This window comes from Tenrec ecaudatus, chromosome 12 (assembly GCF_050624435.1).
Source record: "Tenrec ecaudatus isolate mTenEca1 chromosome 12, mTenEca1.hap1, whole genome shotgun sequence".
In the NCBI taxonomy this organism is placed as follows: domain Eukaryota; kingdom Metazoa; phylum Chordata; class Mammalia; order Afrosoricida; family Tenrecidae; genus Tenrec; species Tenrec ecaudatus.
In genome coordinates, this window is record NC_134541.1 from 26,369,147 (window position 1) to 26,387,322 (window position 18,176).

Genomic DNA, 18,176 nt, shown 5'->3' on the forward strand with positions numbered 1-18,176 from the left:
TGTAACATTTTTATGAGACTACCTTTCTTTGGTAAGCAACTCTGATTTTCCACTTGTGTCATGTGTTTTCTTTTTGTTCTTGATGGGGCAATTAAAAAAATAAAGTCAATAGGCAACAAGTGGCCCGGGATATGATGGGTTATGTGATGGTGGTAGATAAGGATTGCTAGTGGGGGCTGCAGGGCACGTTGCTCAGCAGCCTCCCTAGAACCAATGTCTAAGGCGGGTTGTAGAAAGGGTGACAGCAGCCAGCGCAGGGCGCATACAGACGTTCTTCTTTGCGGACTTGGGTACTTGGTCCCTCTGCCTCAAAGGTGCTTCATTCGGCCCACACATCATCTCCTGTGGGAACCCCTCCCTGGCCACTTGATTGAAAGTGGTCTCTTCCAGTCACCCTCCATCCTCCTTTCCCTCAGTGAAACAGTGTCCATGTTTTACCCTCTGTTGCCCCCACCAGCCTGCGAGTTCCCCAAAGCCAGCATCTCCACCTGTTAACCGGTGTGTCTGTAGAGACATGCCCCCCCCCCAAAGCTGAAGCACACTGAAGGCTACAAGTAGGTGCTGAAGACACGGGTTCTAAGTTGGGGTGTATCCACCCTGGTGGGAGCCCTGCCCACAGTGACAGTTTGAAGGGGTAGCAGAGAGAGAGAACGAGAGAGAGAGGAGACAGACCAAGGCAGTTTGTGGTTCGGCATCAAACACATTTATTTCACTTTTATTGAGTATACAAGAACAGAGAGCACACGCATACAGCACAGAGCACTGGGGGGGGGGCGGCTGGGACAAGGGGGGGAACGCTGGCTGGAGTAAAGGGACAGGACAGCCTTGCAGTTGGTTGGTAAGGTGCTTTCGGGGAGAAAAAAATACTTAAAGTGATGTTGCTCATGCAATTTCAGGCCAGTCTTAGAATGTGCTTGCAGGATTCGAAAACGGAAACCCTTCTTGGACCCTGGCCCTTCCTATACCCTCCGATGGAAAAGCTCCCGAGGAAGCGAAATGAAGAGAAACAAAGATTGGGAGGCAGGCAGAGTGGGCAAAGCCCCCAGGGAGCACCGGGCTTGACCTGCTTGTTGTATAAGTGGGGAAACCAAGAGTTCCCTCAAAAAGGAAGGGGCTGAGCCAGGCTGGCCACCCCAATGCCTGACTGCCTCCCCTGGAGGCTTTTCCCACCTCACCTCCTGAGTGGAGAGGCACCACAGAAAGGATGAGAAGCTTTGAAATAAAAGACACAACGGCAAAGGAGGTCGAAGACGGACGAGACAAAAGCCTCTATCTTCTCTGCAGAGGAGGGTAGGGTGGAACCAGCATCCTCCATTCTGCTTGGCTGCTCCCTACTCTCTGAAGGAAGCTCAGAGCAGCCACTGGGACTGGACAGCCCTCTCCCTGGCCACCTCATCCCTTCCCGGAAGTCACCCTTCAGGGCCGGGGAGAGGCAGAGCCCGGAACAATGATCCTCCCTCTGTGGTCTGTCCAGGCCGCCTGGGTCCTACAGGGACTGGGCGTCCAGAGGCTGACTGCATGCCAGTTTCTTGGTTGGCCCCACGGTAGGCGTTCTCAAGATGAGAAGGGCAGAAGGTTCAGTGGCATCTCTACAGGCTTGTAAAAAGGCCCTGGTGGGGGGAAAGGGTGCTGGCATGGGTCCACTGGGCTGATCTGAGCTGGCCCCTTGCAGGCCTCTCGGCCCACTTGCCTTTCTCCGAGGCAAATGCTAGCCTGGGCCAGTGCCAGCTGAGCAGCCAAGTGTGTATGCTGTCAAGTTACCAACTGAGCAAGCCAAGGGGGCACATGGATCCCGGGCTGTCCAGCAACTTGGAGAGCATGAGAAAATGTTCCCCAATAGAGCGGCCACTCTGGGAGATGCAGGCTGGCCTTCCACGTCCCTCCTTTCCCTCACACTTTCTCTTGCAGCCCTAGCAAGGTATCTGGCACAGACTGATACTCAGTAGATATGTTTGAAGATAGTTTATTGATCGCGTTACCAGCAGGACTGGGAAGGCCAGGTAGGACCGAGTAAAGTGCAAAGGGGACAGACAGTTCCCCGCAGGGAGGGACTCACTGAGCTCAGGGAAGGAGCTTTTGGCAGGCAAGCCTGTGTGTGCTTGAGGGTAATGCCAAGCTGGTGGCAGGATCTTCTCCAAGGGCTTCTGTGGTCTCAAGGCAATTCCCAGGCTCCAAGGACCCAGGCTCAAAGCTCAAAAGCTGTTGGAAGGGGCGGTCTCCCAAGCCAGGGCCTTATACACCGATGGAGCCAGCAAGCAACCCCACCTGTCCCTGACGCCTCTTGGAATGCAGCTTGAACAACCCCCCCCCCCCCGGGCCTGCTCTACGTTCACAGCCTCCTTACTGAGGCTACTCTGGGGTCCAGGAAGAAGGGAATGCTTTAGAAGAAGGGCCAGAGAAGGAGACTGCCCTGTGAGTGTTTCGACAGCCTGGCTAAAGCCACCCTCCTCTCCATGACCAGGGCACTGTTTCCTGGCGGAGATGGAGTTCCTTAGGACAATGTAGTCAGAAGAGGGCCCAGACATGTGGCAAAAAAAAGAGAGTACTGAAAACCAATGCAAGCCCCCCAGGGAGGTGGGGGGAGGCCTGAGCTGGGACCTCTGCCACCACCTGTGAATGGTGGAGGCCAGGCCTGAGCACAGGCCAGGCCTTGGTTGCCGTGCCCCGGGGGGAAGGCAGCAGACTGGCGAGTTCGGGACTATGTCTGCATTGCGTCCTCCTTGCCAGCCCCCTCCGCTCCTTTTGGACATCCCGCCCTTCCCCACCAATCAACCAATTACAAATACCGCACACTGTATCACTACACCGAAGTTGGCAGACCCTACACCCAGAGTCCCGGGCGCTTCTGCTGGGCCCGTTCAGTGAGCTCTAAGAACCTTGGGATACATCAATCACAATCAGATCATTATAATCTTAAAATGTCAGCTTCATACTTACCAGCACGGTTTATTTTAATATTTGTTTCCTGTTACATGTAATATACATAACTTAGAAGCACATCCATACAAACCCTACAAGCTGTACCTTCATAAGGAGAGACCACACACACACCATGTCTACTTCCCTTCTGTGGCTTCGTTTCCGGTTCTTGCGGTTTCTGTTTTTGGGTTTCCAATGAGTCATCAGCGGAGGTCCTGTGGCACCCCCGCAGCAAGACCAGGACACAGAAGGTGAGGGGGGGAGGAGGAAGGGGGAATTGGAAGAGGGAGCCCAGACAGAAAATGACAAGACACATGAGAGTCCAGGGTGGAAGGGAGGCAGGAGAAAGGAAGGTGGATTTTGCAGCCCAGTATCAAGACCCCCAAAATAAGGACCCCGTGTTCTTCTTCCTCCTCTTTTTGAAGTGGGGGGATTTTCCTTCTTGGAAAAGTGTTGGACAGTGTGTGCCTTGCTGCTGCGACTTCTCTTGCTTTGTTGCAAATGGGTTGTCCTTTGCCTTCAGGGGGGGGGGTGGGGGTGGGCCCACACATGGGCGGTTCGTCCACTGAACGAAACGTGCAAAACCACAGTCCCGTTGAACTGCTACAATCGTGGCGGCCTGGCTTGCTTTTGTTGCTTGGCAGCGGAAATGGGGGAGCGAGGGACTCTTGTTGTCCTCATTTTATCTTCAAAATTTTTCTTGGAATTAAAAACAAAAAAAAACTCGACAATTCTTTGATTTATCTGCAAAGGAAAATGTAGGTGTCGGGATGTTGGTTGGCGCTGTCGCAGACGGCTCCACCAGCCCAGCAGCAGTGCAAGGACGCGGTGGTTCCTGTATATATATATCTATATATATCTATGTATATATGCTTTCCTTTCCCAGTCTCTCATCAGGGACAGTACGGCGCGGCTGGGACGTCAGTGTGGCGTTGGAGAATCCAGAACGAAGGCCCCTTCTTAACGCTTCTCGGGCTTGGGTTGGACCAGACACGCCAACATCTCTTCACAGAGGTCAGGATTCCTGGGAGCGAGCCGGGGAAGAAGAGAAGCGGGGCGGGGGAGACAAATCAGGGAACTGTGGTGAGATAGAAAGAACAGCAATGTGCCATGGGAACCGCTTCTCTGCGTGTGGACCCGCGGCACTCAGCACCGTCAGCACTGTGCCACCACTGCCGCCATTTGTCCCCAGCAGAAGCTCTGTCCCCATGGACTTCCTCAAGACCGCCTCCCCACCCCCTAGGGTAAGAACTGTCTTTATTGGCCTCACCTAGATTGTGCATATCATATAAGTGGAATCATAGAGTATCTGTCCAATGTCTGGCTTATTTTCACTCAGCATCATTACTTCAAGGCTCGCCCATGAAGTAGCGTGGCTCAGTATGTCATCACTTTTTTATGGCTGAATAAGGCTACTCTGCTATTTATCTATTCACCTGTGAGGGGCCTCCCTAGCTAAACTCGGCAAGGTCAGCAGTTCAAACTCACCGGACGCTCCTTCGGAGAGAGACAGGGCTCTGCTCTTTGAAAGATCTACAGCCTTGGAAAGCCAAAGGGGCAGTTCTACTCTATCCTATGGGGTCCCCATGACTTGGGAACAACTGGTTGGCAGTCACTTTTTGAGCAATACATCTGTTGATGGACACTGGGGTGGCCCCCACCCTTCGGCTGTGGAGAATTGTGATGTAATGAACACTGATGTACTCCTTGCCATTCATTGGGACAACCATGGCAGTTTTTTAGCTGCCCTTTGCTGAGCCATAGGAACCCTGGACGTGCTGTCGGATGAGCTCTGGTCTAACTGCAAGGTCAAGCAGTTCAAATCCACCCGTTGCCCCTGGGTTGAGAGATGAGGCTACCTGCTCCCATACAGCTTTATAGCCTCAGAACCCCGAAACAGGGCCATGCTGAGTGGGAGCTGACTCAATGGCATGGGTCTGGTGTTTGGTTTGGGGGCGTGCCAGGCACGCACATGGCTCAGGGAGGGAACGTGACTTTCCAAGGCCAGGAGGCTGAGATCCGAGCCTGCACTTCTTCGGATTCCACAGCCGGTGGGCATTGGTTTGTTTCGAGGGAATCAGTCTCTAGATTTTATTAACGTTTCCTCTAACACGGAGCAACTAAGCTCAGTCTTTTCACTTTTTCTTCTCATCTTTTCTCGGATCTAAGAAACACTTCATATAATTCCAGATGTGCTTCAATTAGTTTGTTTTTAGTACAACCTGTTGTGTCCTCAGGATTAAACTTGAGACAGATATTTTTTAAAAGAACACAGAGTCTGGGTTTTACCTCAGGTTTGCATGACTCTAAGTTAGGGATTGAGCATGTGGACTCTGAAGTAGATTTCCTGAGTTCAAATCTTGCTCCCCAGCTCGCTACTCTATAATTATAAGCAAGTGTCTTAACCTGGATTAGGCTCAGTTTCTTTTGCTGTAAAATGGGCTCTGCCTCCTAAGGTTATAGGGAGAACTCAAAGTCCAGCATGTACTAAGTGATTACTCATTGGGTGGCTAACCACCAAGGCAATGGTTCAAAACTACCAGTTGCTCTGTGGGAGAAAGACGAGGGTTTTTTCTCCTGTAATGATGAGCAGTCTTGGAAAACTACAGCGGCAGTTCTTCTCTGTCCTACAGGGAGGGTCGCGGTGAATCAGAATTGACTTGATGGCAGGGAGTTTGGTTTGGGTTTGGCTCTTATTACTGCTTGTTGTTGTTCATGTAGCCAGTTACTCATCCGAGTTCCTTGAGGGTCACGACTGCCTTTTCCTTAACTTTGTCCCTCCAGTGCCTAACACGAGGCTGGCACTTAGCAGTCCTCAGAGACACTAACTAAATGGGCCTATCACTCCTGCCCCTTACCGTCTGCATGCTCAGTGCTAATGGCATCATAGACAATGAAGCCAATGAAGCCTTCGCGGCTCATTGAACAGGCAGGGAAACTGAGGTCCAGCAGAGTTTAAGGACTTAGCACGTTGGAAGCAGAAGCAGGACTAGAATCCACAACTCCTACTTTGGAATAGTTCGATCTTTTTTTGGGGGGGCCCCCTCATTTAACTGATTTTTTAAAGGAGCAAAAGCTCCAGGGAGTGGGATGAGACTGGCCCTCCCCGAAGGAGGTCGGTCAGTGGGAGAAGATGGAACAGAATCTGTGCAACTGGCCTGTGAGGCTGCAGGGAAAGAAAAGACTCTACCTGAGACAGGCATCATCTCCGTACCCATGGCAACTTCACGGAGGAAGAGCTTCAGGAAGGCAGGCCAACAGTCAACCAGTGCGGGGTAGCTGCTCTGGCAGGATTGGTGGAGGGAGGACTGGGAGTGAGGACACCCGGGTAGGAGCAGGGTCTTGGCCTCTGATTTGTGGGGGAAGGACTAAGGTCTAATTTCTCTAGACAATCCTTAAACTTCGCAAAGCCATGGAGGGTCTGGGGGGGGTTGTTAGTGGTAAGGTGACTAGGAGGCAGGTTCACACTTGCTGGGTACCCTCTGTATGTGAGGCACTGGCCCATCAGGTAAGAGATCTCATTTTGTTTAACTACAGCAGCTCCTGAGGTTGGAACAAGGAATCTCATTGGACAGATGAGACCCAGAGAGGTGTTTCTGGCTCCCATGTCTGGGCATGTTCTTGCTATTCCCTCCCACCACTTCCTACCTAGGGTGTGTTTGTTGGCTCTTCTTATAATGGCAGGTCACAGTCTAACTGTGTTCATCAATTAGCACAGAAATTGGGGGAAAGATGATTCAGATTTCTGCAGGGTGTGCAGGGTATCTTCAGAACGTGAGGGACAGCTAAACAATGCCTGGTTAACATTTATTCTTCTTGCTAGATTACAGTGGGGTCCCCATGTGCCAATAGGTGCTCACCTACTTCCAGTTGACAGTAAAAGTCATCATAAGGAGCTTTCATTGAGCATTTACTATGTGTCAGGCATAATGTTCACTTTCTTCAGCGACCCCTGGAGGGAGATACTAAGAGCAGTCAGTGTGGGGAGGAGGCGATGACCACAAGAGGGTTTGCAGTCTAACAGATAAGGTTTGAAATCTAACCAGCCCACCATGAAGCTATGGCTCTATGACTTTGGTCAAATCATTCAACCCAAGTCTCTGAGACTTACTTTCCTCATTTGTAAAGAGTAAAATGAACAGACACGAGTATTTACGTCACATGCATACCATGGTGCCTGGAATCGAGTAAGCACTCTATTTATGAGAGCAATTGTGATTATTCTGATTATTCCTGTCATTGGCTGACGCCCTGATGGCATAGGGGTTACACGTTGGGTTGCTAACTGCAAGGTTGGCAGTTTGAAACCACCAGCTCCTCCTTGGGAGAAAGATGAGGCTTTCTGCTACATTAAAGAGTTCCAGTCTTGGAAATCCCCAGGGGCAGTTTCTATCTGGCCCAATAGGGTCACTGAGTGGGAATCAACTCGATGTTAGTGAGTTTGGTTTTGGATTTTGGCTGATGAAGAAACATAGGTAAATAAGTAGGTTAAGGCCACACAGGTAATAAGGGACATGGCTGAGCTGTGCGCTCAGGCTTGGAAGACTACAGTCTTAGTATGCATGGTTACCAAAAAGACCAATGCTTTCTGAGCCCTTTAGAGAAGAGGGTTTTTCCATGAAGTACCCATACATGCTACCATGTGGATGAACCTCTAAAACTGGGTTGCATGACGGAATGCCAGTCACATATTATGTGATTCCATTTATAGGAAATATTAAAGAAAAATCCAGAAAAGTGAAACCTACAAAACCAGAGTCGAATACTGGCTGCCCAGGGAAAATGGAGAGTTATTGCTCAGTGCTCATTCACCCCCGATGGTCGGGGATAATAAAAACATTTTAGAAATAGTCATGATGAATGTGCCACATTGTGAAGGCGATTAATGCCATGGGGATGTCTGCTTCAAAACGGCTAAAACAGAAAAGTGTGTGTTGTGTGTAATATTGTATCGCACACATGCACACATACAAATATAACCACAATACCAGTAACACACCTCAAGTTTTTTAAAAGTTATTTTCTCCCTCAGAGAACACATTCCCACTTCTGAGTCAGGGCCTGCCTGTGCTCCAGCCAAAGGTAGCCCCTGCTCGGTGACAGTGAGAAGGTGTGTGGGCAGAAAGGCAAGGGAGCAAGTCCTCCCTAGGGCAACAGAAACAAGAGGACCTTCACCTGAGGATGCAAAAGAGTGAGCTAGCCAGGGTACAAGGTGGGTGGAGCAATGGCAGTCAAGAAGATCATGGAAAGAGGAGCGAGGAGGAGGGAATGAGATAGCCAAGTGAGCAGACCTGAAAGACTGGGGGACAGAGGAGGGGGTGGCGGGGGGGAGGGAGAAGCAGGATATGGAGGTTGTGATAAGATGCTTCTGAATGGCCAGGGAAAACAGGAAGAGCCTGGGGACAACTGGCTAAGAATGCCCTGGGCAAGATGGGGAGCAATCGTCATTTCGGGATGGAGAAGGCACTTTAGAAACACCCAGTTCTCTAGGCAAGCATCTCAACTGCCAGGAGAGTGTGGCTGGAAGGGGCCTGGCTCCATTGCCTCCCTTTGCAAAGGAGGGGTGGCGTCCACAACCAGAGAAGAAACTCACCTGTGATTGTACACTGGGTCCGTGGGATGGCTGAGATTAAAGCCAGGTCTCTGCTTTCCCAGGATCCTGTCCTTTGCAGCAGTGGTTCCTACATAAAACTCTGCACAGACTCTTCTATGGGCTGAGGTATAGCAAAGACTCCTAATAAGTATGACACCAGACTGTATGGGGCTGGTTCTCTAGATTCTGCATGCTAAACTGGCTCCTCCCACCCCTGGCAAGTGATGCAACCAGTCCAGTGCAGGTTGAACAAGGACCTACGCTCTGCCACGCTGAGACCTGCGAGGGAAAGAACAAAAACACCTGGACAACCGAGTGGACACTTGTGACAATCATTTGAATGAGCCCCAAGGGAAGCTTTGCCAGAGCCAGCTAGCATTCTCTTTGACCAGCACTGTCCACTCGAAATAGAAGGTGAACATCGGGAACCTAATTTATTCACCAAAAGGCAAAATAAAACATTATGTAAAAAAAGACAAAAATATGAGCCGCAAGTAGCACTTGTAGTCATCCAGTAACCACATTTAAAAAGAACAAAGAAACAGGTGAAATGAATTTTTAAAAATATATGTAATATGGTGAAGAAAGCTGATGGTGCCAGGCTATCAAAAGATATAGCATCTGGGGTCTTAAAGGCTTGGAGGTAAACAAGCGGCTATCTAGCTCAGAAGCAACAAAGCCCACATGGAAGAAATTGTCAAAGGGATCAGGTAGCAGGCATCATCAGAACAAAAAATCATATCATTGTGAATGAGGGGGAGGGCAGAGTGGGGACCCAAAGTCCATCTGTAGGCAACTAGACATCCTCTTACAGAAGGGGCTCAGGGAGGAGACCAGCCAGTCAGGGTGCAGTGTAGCAACAATGAAACATACAACTTTCCTCTAGTTCCTAAATGCTTCCTCCCTCATCCCACTATCACGATCCCAATTCTACCTTGCAAATCTGGCTAGACCAGAGGATGTACACTGGTACAGATAGGAACTGGAAACACAGGGAATCCAGGGAAGATGATCCCTTCAGGACCAGTGGTGAGAATGGCAATACCAAGAGAGTGGGGTGGAAAGGGGAACCGATTACAAGGATCTACATATCACCTCCTTCCTGAGGGATGGACAACAGAAAAGTGGGTGAAAGGAGATGTCAGATAGTATAAAATATGACAAAATAATAATTTATAAATTATCAAGGGTTTGTGAGGGAGGGGAAGTGGGAAGGGAGGAGGGGAAATGAGGCGCTGATGCCCGGGGCCTTAAGTAGAGAGCAAGCGTTTTGAGAATGATGAGGGCAATGAATGTACAAATGTGCTTTACACAACTGATATATGTATGGATTGTGATAAGAGTTGAATGAGCCCCTAATAAAATGATTTATATATATATATGTATATAATTTGCATTTTGGATCGAATAGGTCCAAAACATTCTCATTTACACTGTAACCAATATAAATGATATTGTCTAGATCATTAACATTGTAACTTTTTTTTTCATATTAAATCTTCTGAATCCTGCTGGTATTTCACCCAAAAAGTGCATCTCAACTCACACAGTCAAATTTCAAGTGCTCAGAAGCCATATGTGACCAGTGGCTACCATGCTGGACATCACAGAGAGAGACCATTTCCACCAACGCCGAAAGCTCTATTGGGCAGCACTGGTCTAGACCAAAGGCTAGTAGCCTTTCAAAGTGTCAGGGAAATGTCTTGGTCCTTTCTCTTTGGTGTCAAGGATTCAAAGGGAAGAACACCATTAAAACACTTGGTTCCTGTTCAAGGAAGAGGGCAGGGTGGAGGGTGGTGTGTGTGTGTGTGTGTGTGTGTGTGTGTGTGTGTGTGTGTGTGTGTGTAGTGGCTCTGACAAGGACTTTTTCTGTGTAGTGTGACACGTGTGAAGTGTACACCTCTAGCCACCACCTGGGTCACAATACAAAACTTTCCCCAGCATCGCAGCAGGGTCCCTTGGGCCTCTTTCCCTATCAACACTCCACCCAGAAATAACCATAATTCAGCCTTTTCTCATTGTTGATGACTTGCCTGTGTTTGAATGTCCTCTGAATGGAATCAGAGTACTCTTTCATATCTGACTGTTACACTCAACGCAAGGTCTAGGAGATTCATTTGTTTGTTTTACAAGTCTGACAAAATCCATTCATTCCTAGAGGGGTTAGAGCAGTGGTTCTCCACCTTCCTCATGCCACAACCATTTCATACAGTTCCTCATGTGGTGGGGACCCCCCCAACCCGAGAATTATTTTTATTGCTACTTCATCACTGTCATTTTGCTACTGTGATGAATCAGGTGACCCCTGTGAAAGGGTCGTTTGACCCCCAAAAGGGTCGTGACCCACAGGTTGAGAACTGCTGGGTCGGAAGTAGCCCTCCATCAATTCACACGGAAACCTGCTCCAGGGCCACACCAGCTCATCCTTCTTGTCACTGTGGCCTGCTGGCTCTTAGACACAAAACAAACAAACCAACAAACACAACAGAAAAGATCAGGGCTGCTAAGACTCTGGCACCAGGAGGTTTGAGAGGCGCTCATGACACACTCTTAGCAACCTCCCGTGACCTGTGAGGAAGAAGGAGACTCAGGGATAAGACACTGTGGACTTGACCTGGCAGGCCTTCGCTAATGAGGTCAGGCTTGCCTCTCTCTCACCTCAGAGCCTGCTCTTGATTTTTACTGCCTCTACCCTTCTCTTAACCGTCTTAGGATTCACTTCTCTGGGTCTGGGGCCTGAGACCCCCAAAGGGGAAGGAACCAGTCTTCCTTCCACTCTGACTTGTCAGAACTGGGGAGAAAGGTGGGCTTTCTGTGCCTGTAAATAGTTATAGGCTTGGAACCCTACAGGGAGAGTTCTACCCTGTCCTATAGGGTCCCTGTGAGTCAGCATCAAGTAGCTGGCAGTGAGTGTCCTTACTCTTTGAACACATCTGGGAAGTCAGGGTGTGTCAAACCTCAGAGAGGAACAAAGCCATTTGCTGAGTTCTCATAAAGAAAGGACCTCCCAGGAGATTGCCACCATCCTTAGCTCTCTGTTGTGGGTGCTGAGCTTCTCATCAGCCTTACCTGTGGCTTCTTGTCCCTCTCCTCCGGGGAGGGGTCTGTTTCTCTGTATACAACAGCTTTGGTCACCAGCATGTCAGGATGCTGGAGTTTGGCCTCCTTGATGGCTAAAGCCAGAGCCTGAAAAAGAAGGACAGACTGAGGAACCAGGAAATATTAGATATACAGAGGCATGGAGGCCAGCTGACCCAAACCCCTTAGTGCACAGCTGGGGAACCTGAGGCCCAGGGAGGGACGGTAGTTAAACCAAGTTAAAGGGAGAACCTAGAGCTCAGGTTATCTTGCACCCTCCAGCTCCCATCCAATGCCCTTTCCTCCTGGGGGGCTCCTTGTGAGGCAAGATCAGCAGGGAAGAACATCTACTCTCTTTGCCTGAAGGACGACCATGATAGATAACCTGGGAAGCTGGGAGCGGGCAGTGGCATGGGGAATCCCATTCCCTATGCCCATACCTGGTCTTGGTCGACATCTTCATCCCCTGTAATGATGATTCGCTTCTCGATCCTTGTCTCAGAAAACCCTCCTTTCACAGTCTGCAGAGGAAAAGGGACGTGGTCACCTACAGGTCTTGCTGGGGCAGCAGCCAGGACAGGTGCGCTATCCCAAGTGTCTCTCAAGGGCACGTGTGAGAACCAGCAGTGACTCTTTTCCTGGCTGCCATGAGTTCTCCTTTTCTGGTTTGGGGGTTTCAGAGAACAGAACTTGCCTGGCTGCCACTACTCCCCCAACTGCCAATCTGTCTCTCTAGGTCTTCTAAGCCTAGCTCAATGCTGTTTCCCTGAGCCTGGCTGGCTGACAGAGCTTCTGCTTTCCTGCCTCGGGACTCCCTCAACACCATGCTTGTATCTCTCTGGGTTCTGGGCTTTCTGCCTTGGACTGACCTGTGTGTGTTCACGGCCCGGCTCACCTCCCTCCTGAGGACAGGGCCTGCATTTGTTCCTCTCCCTTTCCCCTCTGCACTCTGGCCAGGGCAGGTGCTGAATGCAGGTTTGCTGAATGAACGCATGAATGAAATGTGAATGGTGATAAGGTCCTCCCTCGAGCGACTCCAACAACCCTCCAAGAGAAGATTCTGTTGTTGAGAAGTATCATCTCTGCTGTCTTCTGAAGGGGCTGGGTTTGGGAATACATTTAGAAGATGGGATAGAACCACATCCAAGAAGGCTGGTGGCTGAGGGAAATTTGAGCTGGAGTCAGGAGGCAACTTGTTTGGGGGGGCCACTACTAAGACGGAGCAGACAAGGGGCCCCTATGGGCGGGGCCAAGGGGTCTTTGGGAAGAAGAGTTAGCTGTGCTTGTGCTGTCCAACATTCAGTGATGCCGACATGGCTCAGGAAGTGCTTTTAGAGAGAGTGGGTCTCTTCCTGGGGATGCAAAGCGATTCTGAGTCCTTTACAGGAGAGGCCCAGGCTGCGAAGGTGTGTGTGTGCACAGAGCTGTCTCCCAGACTTCTCCATTTTGATGGTTGACCAGACCCTCCACCTCAACCTGGCTCCCCGACCTCCATCCTCTAGGTCTCCATCCCTGGCCCAAGCAATTTCCTACCCTCCTGCTGGTTACCTGGTCTTGGATGCATCGGCCTCTCAGCCCTTTGTCCTGATTGGCTGAGTTGCTGTGGATGCTCCCAGAAATGCCTCTCTTCTTTGATCCTTCTTCCACTCTGATTCCCACCCTGATCCAGGCCCTCAGCCTGCTGCCTGAGTTTTCCATCAGTCTCCAGAGCGCTTCTTCTTTCTTCCATCTATGGCACATCCTGGCTGACCCGGTCTTAGCTCCTTAAAGCTCTTTTCATTGGAACACTGCCCCAGTTTAGACACCTTGATGGACAGCTTCCCGATGTCTCTCTGACGCAGAGCCTCCACACTCAGCTGTGTTCTGGTACTTGTCTTCTTTGTACAGGCTGCTTCCCCTGGCCCCAATCCAACCCAACTGCCCACAGTTACCCCCCTACACATTGCTGCTTCCTGATAGAGCTGGCTCTTCCTGTTTCCCACGAACAGCCACCCCAGCAGCTCCTAGCACAGACGCTGGCATAAGGCTGATACTAGCATTTTCTCAATGAGTGAACAAACAAATACACACAGTTTCTGCTCTCAGCTTCTGCTTGGCTTCCATCGCCTGCATCTCTCTCCTCCTTTCTCAAAGTACTACCTGGCTTTCCAATACCCTGCTCAGAACCCCACTTGCCCCAGGAGACCCTCTCTGGCTTTTCTGATGCCTCTAGACCATTTACCTTGCTCCTCTTTACATTCTCCCAGCACTTCAGGTCTATTACGCGCAAACGCATGGTTCACCGTTACTTCAAAGATGATCCTTTCCTCGCTCCCCCGACCTAGCTGGAGGCCCAGGCCGGGGAGGGCATGTAGCACAGAACTCAAGAAGCTGGTGACAGCACAGGCTTCCTGTGTTCATGGGACAGATCACCAAGCCGAAACAAGCAGAGCAACAGTAAGGGCCTTCCCCAGCCCGCAGCCAGGCGGGGAGGATGCGGTGGCCGTGCTGCTACTCACTTTGGTAACATGGGTGGTGGTGGAGGTGGAGAGGGTTTCCGCGGTGGCGCCGTAGGTGCTGGTGAGGACATCTTTCCCGATGATCTGCAGAACACAACCACCCCCACCCCGGGTGTCAGGAAAGGTCGCTGGACTCCGAAGGGGTGTGGCTGGGTGGGGTAAACCAAGGGAAGAGGATGGGCCCCAGGAAGGTGAAGGTTGGAAGCCAAGATGCTTGGAATTGCTGAGGTTAAGAATTCAAGAATAATGGACTCTCCAGAATCCTAGACCCCTAAAATCTGAAGCCTTGGAATCTAAGATTCCTAGACACGGAGACTGTAGCGGGATCCAAGTTCTAATCCTAAGTAGCACCCTATTCCAGCCCCCTAGAATTGTAGACGAACAAGCTGGGGGGTCTAACATGGAAAGAGTCCCCTGACCCCGGATGCCGTCAGAGCCCAGATCTCACTTGCTCCAGGGGGAGCCAGGAGAAGGAGGCTTGCAGAATGTGAGAGCTGAAAAAGACCACAGAGTGACAGCCTCCGGGTCTCCAGGGGGCCACTCATGCAGCCAGGTGAGTCCAAGTCATGCCTCTGGATTCCGAGTCCCAGACTTTTCCTGAACAGCAAGGTCAGTAAAGAAAGCAGATGCAAAGAGAGCTGTCACAGGTGACCAGGCGAAGGGCCATTTTACACTCACATTACCAGTGCTGGGTTCAGTGAGTGAGTGAGTGAGTGAGTGTATGTGTGTCTGTGTGTGTGGCGCTGCCAAGACAAGGCCCTGGTGGACACCAGGGAGCCCTGTGGGCATCTGAAAGCAATCCAACTTCCTGGCACCACACTTCAAAAGGCAGCCTCAAGGCTCACGACACTCCGCCGCGGGCTGTCTGTGGAGCAATGCCCACATCCTTGACATTGAGTCCCCTAGCCTGAGCTGGCCCTGCCTACTTACCGGAGAAAGAGACCGGATTTCCGTGGCCACCGTCTGTGGGCCTGGGATCATGGCAGCTGCCCCCTTCCCGGACTTGAGACTGTTCTCCTGGGGAAACAATAGTGCTCAAATCGCCAGGTCTTGGGGGGACGGGACCCCCAGGATGGCCAGAGCAGGTCGCTACGTGGTTCACAGCCACATGGATGAATCAGAACATGAGAAGCAGGGTCTGAAGGCACCATTCCCTTAGGCTTCCTTTCATTTATTCACTTGCTTGCTTACTCATTCATTTATTCATTCATTTATCGGTCAACTGCTCATTCACACACACACACTAATTCATTCAACAGAAGCCCTGAGGAAAACCTGGCCCTCGTGGCTCCATGAGGACTCTGGAAGCACTACCACGGGAGGTGCATTCACCTCTCTGCCGGGTTCTGCCACATGCCGGCCCAGTGACTTCCTCTCTGCGGCCTCATGGGTTCCTCTGTAAGCAGGTGCCCCGAGACTAGTGGTGGAGCTTGAGCTTCACACAGCCAAGCCAGCAGGACAGAGACACACCTGGGCGGGCTCCTTATGATGGAATAGGAGCTACTGTTTTCTGAGTACTTGCTATGTGTTAGGCATTATGCTAAAGATGTTACATGTGTTCTCTCATTGAAGTCTTGTAACAACGTAGCATTTTAAACATTCCTGCTTTCTAGATGAGAACTGGAGGGCCAGGAAACATAAGTGCCTATCTATGTACCCCAGCAAGTTAGTGACAGAGCCAAAATGTATATCCGTGTTTGTCACATTCCCAGGACCTATACAATCTTTCTGTAACACCACTCTGCCCTCCACACTCTTACTCTTGAGCCAGCTGCTGGATTCAGTCTCCCTAGGACTTGGCTTGCTCTTCTTAGGACTGTTTACGGACCTATTAGGCCCAGTTCTGGCCAGGGGCCTGACTGCCTGCTTCTTCTGCCCCTTGTCTGTACCATAAAGAGCTCAGCCCAGGGGTCCTCGTTCTGGGACTCTCCTTGGCTAACTGAACCTGACCCCTGCCCATGCACAAAACAGAGCTGGACCTCAGCCTGTGCAGGGGCCAGTGAGCAGAAAGACCCACTTGGGTCCTGCCTCTGCCTACCTCCCATGCCTGCCTCTAGCTTGAACCTGTCAATGAGCTGACTATTTGGTTACCCCACCACAAGCCACTTTCTCTGACTCACCCAGAGTCCCAGCTTGCAGGCCAGTAACAGCTCCCCCAGGCTCAGTGCTTCCTTCTCTCTGCTTAGGCAATAGCCTTGACCCCTTTGGGCCCTGCTGCTGCTGCTCCAGCCCTTCTCCCTGCAGGTCTCTTATGCTCTCCCACTGCCACCTCCTCCCACTCACAAAGCCTCACCTCTACTGCACACTGAAAGCACAGACCATGAGTGGGGAACAGAGTTGGTCCCAAAGAAGCCCCCCACTACCCCCCAGCCCCGCCTGGCTCTTCAGCCAGCCTTCTCTTCCGCTTCAAGGAGCGGCTCCCCTCCCTGGCCCAGGCAAACCCCCCAGCTCCACTCAGGACCCTTCCTTCCTCCTTAATTCCCAGGACTCTCCTCTTGCCACCCTCCTCTGTAGGTCACCTTAGTCACTGCCACATCGGGATCGATGTCCCATAGCTTTTATATGTAGTCTGTATCTTTCCTGAACCCCAGACTTTTAAAACCAATTTTCTCATAGACATTCTCTATTCCCTGGACGTGTCCCATAGGGACCTCATGACCCAACAGATTCAAAATGGAGTGGCCTGCCTCCTCCTATCCCAATACGTGGCTGCCGCCAGGTCTGCCCCTCCTCCTCCAGCGCTCCTTCGATCCGTGCTTCTCAAGGGCTGGTGACAATGCAGATTTCTAGGTCCCACTCCAGAATTTCTGGTTCAATCGGCCTGGAAGCATGGGTCTCTAACAGACTCACCAAGCACACTTGGAACGGCTGGGCTAGTGACTGGCATCCTTGGCCCAGATTTCCTTTTGTCACCTAACAAATCTATCAGTGAGCACTTCCACCTTCTGCCCCCTCACTCTCCGGCCACCAGCCTCCACGCTTGCTGGCTCCCTGGCACCCTTGGCCGTCTCTCCCTCTGGCACGTGGGCCCTGGAACTCAGGAGCTCCCTCTTCTCCAGTGTCGGAGGGAGTCATAGTGCCTGGCACAGCACTTCACAGTCGTGGTGTGCCGTAAATATTTGTGGAGGGAGAAGAAAGATTGAGGGAGGGAGGGAAGAAAGGAATTTTTGCCCCAGTCCATATGCTGCACACAGGCTGCGAGTGAGTAATACACTGAAACACAGGTGTACACGTGATTATCACATCATGGGCCTGCTGGACATTCCTCAGTGGCTCATCCTTGTTTCTAGGGTGAAGAGCCAGTATCTCACAGGACACCCCAGGCCCTTCAGCCTTGGCCCAGCCTTCCTTTCCAGTCCCTACCCCCCTGCTCCTCCCGCCAACTCTGGTCATGCCTGGTCTTGCCTCACACTCACCCTGCCCCTGCCCAGCAGCTGGGCCTTTAAACCAGTGTTCCCAGGGCTAGGCTCTCCTTTGGGCCAGTCCTTCACACAGAGTTCAAATGTCACAGTGCAGGGAAGCCTTCTCCCATTCCTCTCCCGGTAGCCAGCTCCGCTCCCATGCTGCTGAGGTCTCCAGGCGCAGGAGAAGCATACCAGCAGCTCACACATGGCCACAGGCTGTGTCTCAGCCCCTGTGCTGAGGGCTTGGCCTACCTCTTCTTAGTTCAGCCTCCTGCGAACCCTGGGAGGCGTGTGCTAGTGTTCCTGTTGGTCCCATTTTGCAGGAATAAACACCTGAGGCTTGGGGAGGTCCAGGTAACTCGGCCCAGATCATCCAGCCAGAAAGTGGAAGTGCTGGGTCTTATTCACCACTGTGTGCTCGGCCCCTGAGCCCACAGGTGTAACACATTCATGGGGACCCTGAAGAGTATTTTTGTGAATGAATGAACTCTCACAGGCAGATTCTTTACTTCAACTGTGTCCCCATACCAGGCAGAGAGTGACTGACGCCCTGTCGTCAAGCCAACTCAGACTCGGAGCCCCAGTTCGGACTCGGAGCCCCCGTGGGACAGAGGAGAGCTGCTCTGCAGGACGTCCGAGCCTAGAGATCTTTGGGGAGCAGACAGCCTCATCTTTCTCTCACGG

The 18,176-nt window shown here is 51.3% G+C and overlaps 1 protein-coding gene across 5 annotated transcripts in view; it reads right to left on the reverse strand.

Moving 5' to 3' along the window:
* Nucleotides 1-1,947: 1,947 nt before the first annotated feature.
* EPB41L1 (erythrocyte membrane protein band 4.1 like 1) overlaps nucleotides 1,948-18,176 on the reverse strand; it is an 80,677-nt gene continuing 64,448 nt past the window's right edge. For all 5 annotated transcript variants that reach the window (XM_075563685.1, XM_075563687.1, XM_075563684.1 and 2 more), the window contains 5 exons: nucleotides 15,019-15,105; nucleotides 14,089-14,172; nucleotides 12,031-12,111; nucleotides 11,582-11,698; nucleotides 1,948-3,943 (listed from right to left, as the gene is read on the reverse strand). In XM_075563685.1, the coding sequence (XP_075419800.1) occupies nucleotides 3,935-3,943; nucleotides 11,582-11,698; nucleotides 12,031-12,111; nucleotides 14,089-14,172; nucleotides 15,019-15,105 (378 nt within the window). In that variant the 3' untranslated portion in view covers nucleotides 1,948-3,934. The remainder of the gene's footprint in view (nucleotides 3,944-11,581; nucleotides 11,699-12,030; nucleotides 12,112-14,088; nucleotides 14,173-15,018; nucleotides 15,106-18,176) is intronic.